The sequence below is a fragment of the Haplochromis burtoni genome, unplaced genomic scaffold, assembly GCF_018398535.1.
Source record: "Haplochromis burtoni strain Fernald_Lab_line unplaced genomic scaffold, NCSU_Asbu1 Contig_149, whole genome shotgun sequence".
NCBI lineage: Eukaryota > Metazoa > Chordata > Actinopteri > Cichliformes > Cichlidae > Haplochromis > Haplochromis burtoni.
Window position 1 is genome coordinate 887,487 of NW_024582510.1, and position 12,796 is coordinate 900,282.

Here is a 12,796-nt window from a genome sequence, read left to right on the forward strand (position 1 = left end):
TATAGGCAGCACGGTGGTTAGCACTGTTGCCGCACAGCAAGGCAAGAAGGTCCTGAGTTCAATTCCACCAGCACGCTGGGTTCTTTCTGTGTGGAGTTTGCATGTTCTCCCCGTGTTTGTGTGGGTTCCTTCTGAGTACTCTGGATTCCTCCCACCGTCCAACGACATGCAGTTTGTGGGGATAGGTTAACTGATTAATCCTGGTCCAGCTAAAGAACTAGAGTATGTCAGCTGAAGAGTCCTTATTCTTACATGTAGTGTATGTAAAATATGTAAAGGATAGAAAATTGAGCTGACTCATCACCTCCCTAACTATCTTTAAAGTCATATTTTACTAAAACTGCTACAACATGGCCTTCACATGTCTTTCTCTCTCAATTTTTCTCAGTGTCTCTCTTTCTCTCTCCTACACTACTAAAAATAAAAGATTAGAGAGCAGAAACATGCAAATCACCGTTTATCTTTATGTTCACTGTTACAGCAGCTCACTTTACCAGAGACCATTGTCTATTGTTACAGCTATATCCGCATTAAATGTACAAGCGTTTTGAAGTTTTGGGAATTCTTTTACAAATTAGCCGGTGGGAAAAAAATGTAAAGGCATTTTGGAAAGAAATTTGGACACATCCTGACTGTCTGAGCTCAACAGACCAGCCTATAAACGGATTATGGACATCTATCACTTCCTCTGCTTTTTCTCTATGTAAGTAAAACAAAAAATTATGGTAACACTTTAGAATATTTCACACTATAAACCATTAGTAAGGTATTAGTAAGTGCTTAATTCAGTGATTATGTATTAGTAGTCATTTATATGTTTATTAGCGATTAATGAGCTCATATATAACACGTTCATGGTATCATTAGAATGATTGTGTTGCACATTTATATATATAATCCTTAAGATATGAGCTCATTGTTTGTAAGTGTGTTAATAGAGGTTTTATACATACTTATTTCATGCTGTAATCCATGGCTAATTTAGACAGTTTATAGTTATTAGGTAAGTATTTTGTGTGACCTCATCTAAAGTGGGAACTGTTATTGCCTTATAAAACATTTATAAATGAAAAGAAAAGTATGTCAAGACTCAAACAAGTATTAGCTATCTTCACAATAGAAAAATTACAGACAACCTATAAAGAGATACAGAATATATTTATATACTGATAGCCAGATGCAAAAAACAACCTATCTGAGAGCTGAAGAATACTGAAATGAGTTCGTAAGAGAGGTTTAATTGACAAAAATACTCTGAGCAGTCTTCCATTAAAATAAAAATTGAATAAGGTTATCAGAAAACTGTGTGTCCATCATATTAAATTGATAATACAGGAAAAAGTCTTTGGAATTTTTAAGAGTTTGGAATACCTTTGGTTCATTCCTGAGTTTCAGCTTTCCTCTGGTTTGTAGTCTGTTAGCTAGATTTAGTCAGATAAGTCAGCATCGAGTAGCTTCACTTGCAAAGTGCTTCTGAATTAAATGAAATAGAGTTATCACAGAGGTGAACTCAGCTGGAAAGAAACGTGTACTGGATGATCTCCTTCTTCTTCTCATTTATATAAAACAGGGATGGTACTGCATTAATATCAGTAAATACCAGTATTTAATGGTCATAATGACAATAAAATCTGAATTCTCAAAATACTGTGTCAACCTTTTTGGTACAGCAAAGCTTACGCAGTATTCTACCTTTTTATATCCATCTTCATTTTATTCTCTTTTTAGTAGCAGTGAATCTAACCATATTAAATATTAGTATTATTAGCACTCGAACGAAAGGCAGCCCCTGCAGATGTACACGGTGTAACAATAACACAGGAATGAAGTAAGCTAGCATCAAAAACAAAGGCAGAAATGTGTAAAACAACCATAACAGCATAACAGAGACTGTGTAAACAGAGACTGTGGTGCTAATGGGTCAAAAACATGGCTAAGGGGCTAGTTAGCCATGTTAGCTTAACTCAGCTATACTCACAGAGAAACAGTTCCAAGACAGTTACAGTGGGATGCAAAAGTTTGGGCAACCTTGTTAATAGTCATTATTTTCCTGTATAAATCGTCTGTTGTTACAATAAAAAATGTCAGTTAAATATATCATATAGGAGACACACACAGTGATATTTGAGAAGTGAAATGAAGTTTATTGGATTTACAGAAAGTGTGCAATAATAAAAAACAAAATCAGGCAAGTGCATAAATTTGGGCACCACAAAAAAAGAAATGAAATCAATATTAAGTAAATCTGCCTTTTGCAGAAATTACAGCCTCTAAACGCTTCCTGTAGGTTCCAATGAGAGTCTGGATTGTGGTATTTTGGACCATTCCTCTTTACAAAACATCTCTAGTTCATTCAGGTTTGATGGCTTCTGAGCATGGACAGCTCTCTCTAACTCACACCACAAATTTCAATAATATTCAGGTCTGGGGACTGAGATGGCCGTTCCAGAACATTGTACTTGTTCCTCTGCATGAAAGTCTTAGTGGATTTTGAGCAGTGTTTCGGGTCGTTGTCTTGTTGAAAGATCCAGCCCCGGCGCAGCTTCAGCTTTGTCACTGATTCCTGGACATTGGTCTCCAGTATCTGCTGATATTGAGTGGAATCCATGTGTCCCTCATCTTTGACAAGATTCCCAGTCCCTGCACTGGCCACACAGCCCCACAGCAGGATGGAACCACCACCATATTTCACTGTTGGTAGCAGGTGTTTTTCTTGGAATGCTGTGTTCTTTTTCCTCCATGCATAACACCCCTTGTTATGCCCAAATACCTCAATCTTAGTTTCATCAGTCCCCAGCACCTTATTCCAGAATGAAGCTGGCTTGTCCAAATGTGCTTTAGCAAACCTCAAGTGGCTCTGTTTGTGCTGTGGGCGGAGAAAAGGCTTCCTCTGCATCACTCTCACGTACAGCATCTCCTTGTGTATAGTGCGCTGAATGGTTGAACGATGCACAGTGACTCCATCTGCTGCAAGATGATGTTGTAGGTCTTTGGTGCTGGTCTGTGGGTTGACTCTGACTGTTCTCACCATTCGTCGCTTCTGTCTATCCGAGATTTTTCTGCCTGATTTTGTTTTAAACAATTATTGCACACTTTTTGTAAATCCAATAAACTTCATTTCACTTCTCAAATATCACTGTGTGTGTCTCCTATATGATATATTTAACTGACATTTTTTATTGTAACAACCAACGATTTATACAGGAAAATAATGACTATTAACAAGGCTGCCCAAACGTTTGCATCCTACTGTACTTCTGATGTGCACGTTTCTGAATCTCCTCTTTCAATCTACACGGCTGTTGTTCCAGACTACAGTTATCTTAGAAATATGGTATCTAAGCAGATTCTTACTCTGGATGGCATTACCTTGGCCTCCAGTAACACTGTGAGGAACCTTGGAGTCATTTTTGACCAGGACATGTCCTTCAAAGCACATATTAAACAAATATGTAAGACTGCTTTCTTCCATTTGCGCAACATCTCTAAAATTAGAAATATCCTGTCTCAGAGTGACGCTGAAAAACTAGTTCATGCATTTATTACTTCCAGGCTGGACTACTGTAATTCATTATTATCAGGATGTCCAAAAAACTCACTGAAAAGCCTTCAGCTAATCCAAAATGCTGCAGCAAGAGTGCTGACAGGGGCTAGAAAGAGAGAGCATATTTCTCCTGTTTTGGCTTCCCTTCATTGGCTTCCTGTTAAATCCAGAATTGAATTCAAAATCCTGCTCCTCACATACAAGGTCTTAAATAATCAGGCCCCATCTTATCTTAATGACCTTGTAGTACCATATCACCCTATTAGAGCACTTTGCTCTCGCTCTGCAGGCCTACTTGTTGTTCCTAGAGTATTTAAAAGTAGAATGGGAGGCAGAGCCTTCAGTTTTCAGGCCCCTCTTCTGTGGAACCAGCTTCCAGTTTGGATTCGGGAGACAGACACTATCTCTACTTTCAAGATTAGGCTTAAAACTTTCCTTTTTGCTAAAGCATATAGTTAGGGCTGGACCAGGTGATCCTGAATCCTCCCTTAGTTATGCTGCAATAGACGTAGGCTGCCGGGGGATTCCCATGATGCATTGAGTTTTTCCTTTCCAGTCACCTTTCTCACTCACTATGTATTAACAGACCTCTCTGCATTGAATCATATCTGTTATTAACCTCTGTCTCTCTTCCACAGCATGTCTTTATCCTGTCTTCCTTCTCTCACCCCAACCGGTCGCAGCAGATGGCCGCCCCTCCCTGAGCCTGGTTCTGCCGGAGGTTTCTTCCTGTTAAAAGGGAGTTTTTCCTTCCCACTGTCGCCAAAGTGCTTGCTCATAGGGGGTCATATGATTGTTGGGTTTTTCTCTGTATCTATGAAGCGCCTTGAGGCGACTTTTGTTGTGATTTGGCGCTATATAAATAAAATTGAATTGAATTGAATTGAATCCCCAAGTAACACAACTTGTTTTACTCAGTGAGTCTCTAATCTACTCTAATCTGATTTCTCTTCCTCACGCTAACTTCTCCGAATGTTTTGAATGAGGAGGCCATTAAGTGTTTTTTTCATTCCAGCCGAGTTTGCCTGTGTGAAAGCACAGAGCTGGATATTCTGACTAATTTGTTTATTTCAGGAGCACTTTAGAACTGAACCTGACTGGCCAATGACTTATTTGGCTAAAGTTAGCTAATAGAGGATTTGGATCAGTGTTGCCAACTCCTCAGTAAGAAAAATCACTATTGGTTGTCCTAAAAGACGCTAGAAGTCACTAAATGATGTCATCGCCTAATTTGCATAATTGGTCATTCTTATAATTATAATTGTAACCGACACCCTAAAAGCATTTAGAATATATTTAGAACTACACATTAAATTTCTTTTAGCAATTATTGTTTTTTTAATGTCACAGTTCCAACTTTCCTTCTTTATCTGGGCTTGGGACTGGCAAAAGTGACCCGAAATAGACAACCTGGGACACTTTTTTCGTGTGTGTTTTTAAGTAGTTTTAAATCTTGTCACCCACAAAAAGTAAGAGTAAAAGAAGAATTGACTGCGTTACAGGCAGGGTGTGATTCATTTGCAGTTTGGAAGCATATGGGTGAACATCTTCTGCTCTGACAGCAGCTGGGGGCAACTGCTGCGTGAGGGCTGTCCCCCGCCTGTGAGCGCTTTGGCACTGGTGAGCAGCCCACAGCAGAGTTGAGAGTAAGAGCGATATGTGCTTTCACATCAAAAAGTCATCATAAGTCTCCAATAACACCAGCAAAAGTCACCAGATTTGTCGCTAGTCACTTTTTAGGAAAAAAAGTCACTAACAGGGGTCTGAAAACTCGCTAAATATAGTGACAAAGTTGCTAAATTGGCAACACTGATTTGGATTTTCTCTATTTCTTTGTGCTTTGCTTGTGTTCTTTTTATGTGAGCTTATACTTTATATGTTGAGGTACTTTTATTTTAATTTTTAAATCTTTATAAGGCAAAAATAGTCCTGGTTACACAAAATACTTAACAACTAGTAACTGTATGAATTAGCCATGGATTACAGCTTGAAATAAGTATGTATAAAACCTCTATTAACACACTCACGAACAATAAACTAATATCTAAAATCTTAATGATTATATATATAAATTCTTATCTAAATACTTTGTTGATCACTTATTTAGACTTTCTAAATTAAAAAATGAACATGCTGCATATGAGATCTTAAATCAAAAATAAACATTATATCTAGATTTATAAATTCTATAAGTTACATACTAAGGAGAAGTAATGCTTCATAAATGATGCATTAAGCACTTACTAATGCTTGATAGTGTGACATTATTCTAAAGTGTTATCAGTTTTATATTTGTTTGTTCTACTTACAAGTAAGACTTGTTGTGATTTGAAAACATATTCAGCAAACATTTCTGTCCTTCTTTTGTTTGGTATAGAAATAAACAATTCAAACTTTTTTCTGACTTTGAAAGAACAATGAAAGAATTAAAAATAGAAGTAAAAATGTCTTCCTCTCACCAGAATAACCTCCTGCTCAGGTTCATGGTTAGGTTTCAATGAAAACCCAGACCTGGATCCAAGATCTTATAACCTTGACTGGATGAAGTCTATACCTGAAGAGACCCCACTATCTGCTATCTCCATTCCTGGAACACACGAAAGCTTAAAATTTGGACAAATCCTAAATTCCTGAGCTTGATGGAACAACCAGATTATGGGGATCTATAATTTTCTCTCCTTTTTCTCTATGTAAGTAAGACAATATTATTGATTTTATAATAATAGTTTATAATTGCTTTACTTTCAAAGCCCCCAAACTCAATCTGAGACAATAATTTGAGTAGATTAAAGCCCAACTGCTTCATATTAACACACAGCAAATGAAAACTTTACCACAAAACAAATGTGTGAGAAATTTAACGAGGACCCAAGTTTTTTCTCTGTTAAGCCAACTTTTGAGCGAGAAACAGACCTATTAGTAATGGAGAAGAATTTCACTTTTATTTATTGAATTGTAGCAGTGATTGCCAGTTATTATTCTTCTGTTTACTTATGTGATATTAAAGTTAGTAAACTGAAGTTTTCCCAGCAGGAATGCCAAACATTGCCTGGTTTCAACTTTTAAAACTGAATGTTTTGATGCATGCTCAATCATCCAGGTAGATAAATCCCAAAAGATTGATTCTGTTCATCTGGACATATGGTTCGTAACTTGGATGAGTGACAAGACATTTCTCCCGCTGGAAACGCTACATCCAGATGAACAGAATCAACCTTTTGGGGTTTTAAAACTGAAGAATTTTCTCCATCTTGTTTGATTATTAATTTAAACATTGGGATTCAGCTATGATTATCAAACCATTTTTTACCATAATTTTAGTTATTCATTGAAAGGAAAACAAAAAATACCAAAATAATTAGCTGTGACAGTGAATATAAATAATAATGAGTAGCAGAACATAAAAAAATGATAAAGAAATATGATTTATGACATGAATATGATAGCTTTTCTCAATTTATATAATTTAGATCATAAAACGCTTGAAAAATTTCCAAAATCTACTAGTTAGATACTCATAAATATTAGGAATAGAAGCTTTACTCTGTTTTATGTCATTTTAACTAATATGTGATACTCAGGTTATTGTTGTACCGAGTATCATGTGCATGAAAACTAAGTTTTCATGGAAAGATTCACTGGCTAAGGGTTCTAAATATGAGAAAGATATGCTTTTCTATGTTTCTACATTTATGAAAAAAACAGTATTAACATAGTCTAAATAAATAATATCAATATGAGAAAATGCCTCAAATTTTAAATGGTCACCACATTCCACATTAGACTTAAAAACTTTGCTTAAAAGAATGAAGCTAAACTGTTGGATTAGATTAGATTAGATTAGATTAGATTAGATTAGATTAGATTAGATTAGATTAAATATTTAACGTGTCTTTATGGTGAAGTAAAGGTTTATTGAAATTTGACTCTGCTGTATGTATCTCTAATCCAATTGCTGATGCTGATATATGTCTCTGCAGCTGATTTGAGTAGTCATGCTCCCCTGAACTTCCTGAACACCTGTAGTAATCTTCATTTAAATCAGGGCTGAAAACTTTTAGCCCTGACTTAAGTCCTTTTATTCTGAGTGCCCTACCAATTAAATAATTTATGTGACAAAGTTGTTTGTTAAGTTTGAATAAAGAAAATCATTGTCTTAAATTCATATTGATGACTCTTACCACAATTCTTCTAGAAACACTTCCAGGTACTCAGCAGCCACACTAAATCCCATCTAGGCATTTTTTGTAATTTGTTTTGAAGCACTACCTAAGTTAACTTTAATTTCAGTGATTAAGGCTAATAAAAAACAGAATATACAGAACATTCAGTCAAATAAGATTTGATGAGTTGACAGATTAAATCAGGCAGGAGTCTCTGTGGTCTGTAATGTTTGCAGACAACATTGTGATCTATATTGATAGTGGAGAGCAGGTGGACAAGAGCCTGGTGTGAAAGAGGAGGGATAGGGTGAGATGGAAGCAGATGACCCCTAAAGGAAGGAGCAAAAAGAAAAGGCATTGTCCTTTTGATTTCATTAAACAGAATAAAGGTTTAAAGGAGAGGCTGAATTCAACATTCTAAAACTATAGTCATCAAGTGACCTGGCTGATGTTTAGAGCTCCAATTTACAGTTAAGACAACTGTATCCCACTTTTCATGTAATTGTATTCTTATATTGATCTCCCCATTAGCACAGTGTTGTGGCTTTGATGAGTGTGGGTGAAATGATGAACCAATCATTGAAGATTTCCTTATATAACTCACAGGCTGAATCCAAAACTATTAAGGTGTTCCAGCTAAAGAACGTAGGGGATGCCTAAAAACAGATATTCGGTGAAGGAATACTCTTACATGTAGTGCATGTAGATATGTAGTCTATGCAAAATATGTAAAGGATAGCCATTTGAGCTGACTCATCACCTCCCTGACTGTCTTCAAAGTCATATTTTACTAAATAAACTGCTACAACATGGCCTGCACACCTCTTTTACAACGTCTCACTCTCCATTTGTCTCAGTGTCTCTCTTTCTCTCTCCTACACTACTCTAAATAAAAGATTAGAGAACAGAAACATGCAAATCAAAGGTTATCTTTATGTTCACTGTTACAGCAGCTCACTTTACCAGAGACCATTGTCTATTGTCACAGCCATGTCCGGAGCTAAATGTAAAAGCATTTTGGAGTTTTGTAAATTCTTTTACAAATTGGCTGGTGAGAAAAAAATGTAAACGCATTGGAAAGAAATTTGGACAAATCCTAAATTCCTGAGCTTGATGGAACAACCAGATTATGGGGATCTATAATTTTCTCTCCTTTTTCTCTATGTAAGTAAGACAATATTATTGATTTTATAATAATAGTTTATAATTGCTTTACTTTTAAGACTGACTTATTGTGATGGGAAAGAGTATTTGGCAAATATTTCTGTCTTCCTTTTTCTTGTTGTAGAAATAAACAATTAGAATTGCTTTTTTGACTTTGAAAGAACGATGAAAGAATTAAAAATAGAAGTAAAAATGTCTTCCTCTCACCAGAATAACCTCCTGCTCAGGTTCATGGTTAGGTTTCAATGAAAACCCAGACCTGGATCCAAGATCTTATAACCTTGACTGGATGAAGTCTATACCTGAAGAGACCCCACTATCTGCTATCTCCATTCCTGGAACACACGAGAGCTTAACATTATACGGAGGACCACTTGCTATATGTCAAGTTTGGAATTTGAAGCAGCAACTTAATGTGGGAGTACGATATTTTGACTTGCATGCTGGGATTTGGTTGCCTACACAAAAAAATGTTTATATTCGGGATAGTCACTGGATGTTTTGGCAGCATACGGAATTAGATAATGTCCTCAGAGACATTCTTGATTTCTTAAGAGATCACAAAAGTGAGACAGTGATTTTGAAAGTGACATTACATGGTCTTTACAAGAAACAAGTTGCTCAGTTGACAAAGGAATTAATTGACAACTTCAGAAATAAAATATGGACACAGACGATGACACCAAACATGAAGGTCGCAAGGGGCAATATTGTTTTTCTCCAGACTGATGTGTTTCATGCTGGAACAGAAAACCATGACTCACATTTCTTTGAACGTAATAGGCTCAAAAATGTAGAACAGAGATTAAAGCAAATCAAGTCACACATCTGTGAACATCACATTGTGGTGACTGAGACATCAACGTCACTTTTCAACAATCCAAAAATATTGGCTCGAAATGTCAATGAGCAACTTTACGACTTTGTGGACTGGCATAAAAAAATCTCTAAAAACTATGGTTGCTTAGGTGTCATAAGTATGAGCTTCCCAAGTGCTCAGCTTATTAAAAACATCATTCAGCTCAAACCATGTGAATGTGGCCAAGGTCCGGAAGGAGGAGGAAGTGGAAAGGAGCAACAAAAACCATTTGGACCAAAGATTAATACAGTAGTACCGTCATCTGAGCAAAGGACCACGAGTTCACCTGAACCACCCACAACACCTGAACCAGCGGGTGAACCAACTAATGTAACTGCACCAAAAGGTGCACCAAAAAGCACAGAGACACTTGAACGAGTCACTGAACCGTCCACTGAAACTGAATCAATAGATACTTCTGAACCAGTCATTGAACCAACAACAACGTCTGAAATGACAGCTGATGCTGAACCAGTCACAGAAACATCCACTCCATCTGAATCAATGGTTACTTCTGAACCAGTCACTGAACTAACCACTCTGTCTGAATCCATGGGTACTTCTGAAGCCGTCGCTGAAGAAACAACCACATCTGAAAGAACAGTTGAAAATGAACCAGTCACTGAACCATCCACTCCATCTGAAACCATAATTACTTCTGAAACAGTCATTGAACCATCAACTCCACCTGAATCAATGGTTACTTCTGAACCAGTCCCTCAACCACCTAACCCATCTGAATCAATGGTTACTTCTGAACCAGTCCCTCAACCACCTAACCCATCTGAATCGATGGTTACTTCTGAATCTGTCACTGAACCATCCAGTCCTTCTAAATCTGTGGTTACTTCGGAAGCTGTCCCTGAGCCATCCACTCCATCTGAATCGGTGGTTACATCAGAACCAGTCACTGAGCCATCCACTCCAGCTGAATCAATGGTTACTTCAGAACCAGTCACTGAACAAACAACCACATCTGAAACAGCAGTTGAAACTGAACCGGTCACTGAACAATCCAGTCCATCTGAATCAGTGGTTACTACTGCAGTTGTCACTGAACCATCAACTCCAACTGAATCAGTTATTACTTCTGAACCAGTGACTGAACCATTTACTCCATTTGAATCGATTGTTACTTCAGAACTAGTTACTGAGCAACCCACTCCATCTGAATCAATGGTTACTTCTGAAGCCTTCACTGAACCATCCACTCCATCTGAATCAATGGTTACTTCTGAAGCAGTCACTGAACCAGGAACCACATCTGAAAAACCAATTGAAACTGAACCAGTGACTGAACCATCCACTCAATCTGAAACACCACTTGAAAATGAGCCAGCCACTGAACCATCTACTACATCCAAATCAGTGGTTAATTCTGAAGCTGTCACTGAACCATCTACGGCATCTGCATCAGTAGTTACTTCTGAAACACTCCAGGAACCATCTACTCCATCTGAATCAATGGTTAGTTCAGAAGTAGTCACTGAGCCATCCATTCCATCTGAATCAATAGTTACTTCAGTCACTGAACCAACAACCCCATCTCATACACTAGTTGAAACTGAACCAGTCACTGAACATTCCAATTCATCTGAATCAGTGGTTACGTCTGAACCAGTTACTGAACCACCCACTCCATCTGAATCAATGGTTACTTCAGAACTAGAAACTGAACCATCCACTTCATCTGAATCAGTAGTTACTACTGAAGCAGTCACTGAACCAACAACCACATCTGAAACACCATTTGGAACTGAACCAGCCAATGGACCATCCAGTTCATCTGATTCAATGTTTGCTTCAGAAACAGTCACTGAGCCAACAACTCCATCTGCAAAACCAGTTGAAACTGAACGACCCACTGAGCCATCTACTCCATCTGAATCAATGGTTACCTCAAAACCAATCACTGAACCAACAGCTGCATTGGAAACACCAGTTGAAACTGAACCAGTAACTGAGCCATCCACTCCATCTGAATCAGTGATTGCTACTGAAGCTGTCACTGAACCACCCACTCCATCTGAATCAATGGTTTCTTCTGAAGCTGTCACTGAACCAAGAACTGCTTCTGAAAAGCCACTTGAAACTGAACCAGTGACTGAACCACCCACTCCATCTGAATCAATGGTTACTTCTGAATCAGTCACTGAGCCGTCCACTCCATCTGAATCAATTGTTACTTCTGTACTAGTCAGTGAACCAACAATGGCATCTGAAACAACAGTTGATACTGAATCAATAAAAGGGCCATCCACTCCATCTGAATCAGTGGTTACTTCTGTACTAGTCAGTGAACCAACAATGGCATCTGAAACAACAGTTGATACTGAATCAATAACAGGGCCATCCACTCCATCTGAATCAGTGGTTACTTCTGAATCAGTCACTGAACGATCCAGTCCATCTGAATCAGAGTTTACTTCTGAACCAGTGACTGAACCACCCACTCCATCTGAATCAATGGTTACTTCAGAACCATTCACTGAACCACCCACTCCATCTGAATCAGTGGTTACTTCTGAAGCTGTCACTGAACTATCCACTCCACCTGAATCAATCGTTACTTCAGAATCAGGCACTCAACCACCAACTCCATCTGAATCAATGATTACTTCAGAACCAATCACTGAACCATCCACTCCATCTGAATCAATGGTTACTTCTGTACCAGTCAGTGAACCAACAACCACATCTGAAACACCGGTTGAAACTGAACCAGTTACTGAGCAAACCAGTCCATATGAATCAATGGTTACTTCAGAATCAGTCATTGAACCATCCACTCCATCTGAATCAGTGGTTACTTCTGAAGCTGTCACTGAACCATCCACTCCACCTGAATCAATGGTTACTTCTGTACCAGTCACTGAACCAACAACCGCATCGGAAACACCAGTTGAAACTGAACCAGTAATTGAGCCATCCACTCCATCTGAATCAGTGGTTACGTCTGAAGCTGTCACTCAACAATCCACTCCATCTGAATCAGTGGTTACTTCTGAACCAGTGACGGAACCATCCACTCCATCTGAATCAGCGGTTACTACTGAAGTCGTCACT

The 12,796-nt window shown here is 38.0% G+C and overlaps 1 protein-coding gene across 1 annotated transcript; it reads left to right on the forward strand.

Annotated features, from left to right (window-relative positions):
- The first annotated feature begins 6,201 nt into the window (after positions 1-6,201).
- LOC121815183 (mucin-17-like) lies at positions 6,202-12,786 on the forward strand. The gene is made up of 3 exons (XM_042224770.1): positions 6,202-6,234; positions 9,082-12,684; positions 12,774-12,786. Exons 2-3 carry the CDS (start codon positions 9,161-9,163, stop codon positions 12,784-12,786), a joined length of 3,537 nt encoding a protein of 1,178 aa, XP_042080704.1. The 5' UTR covers positions 6,202-6,234; positions 9,082-9,160.
- The last annotated feature ends 10 nt before the right edge of the window (positions 12,787-12,796 follow it).

Coding starts and splice junctions, on each gene's coding strand:
- LOC121815183 (XM_042224770.1), top strand. CDS start 9,161: ATGAAGTCTATACCTGAAGAGACCCCACTATCTGCTATCTCCATTCCT.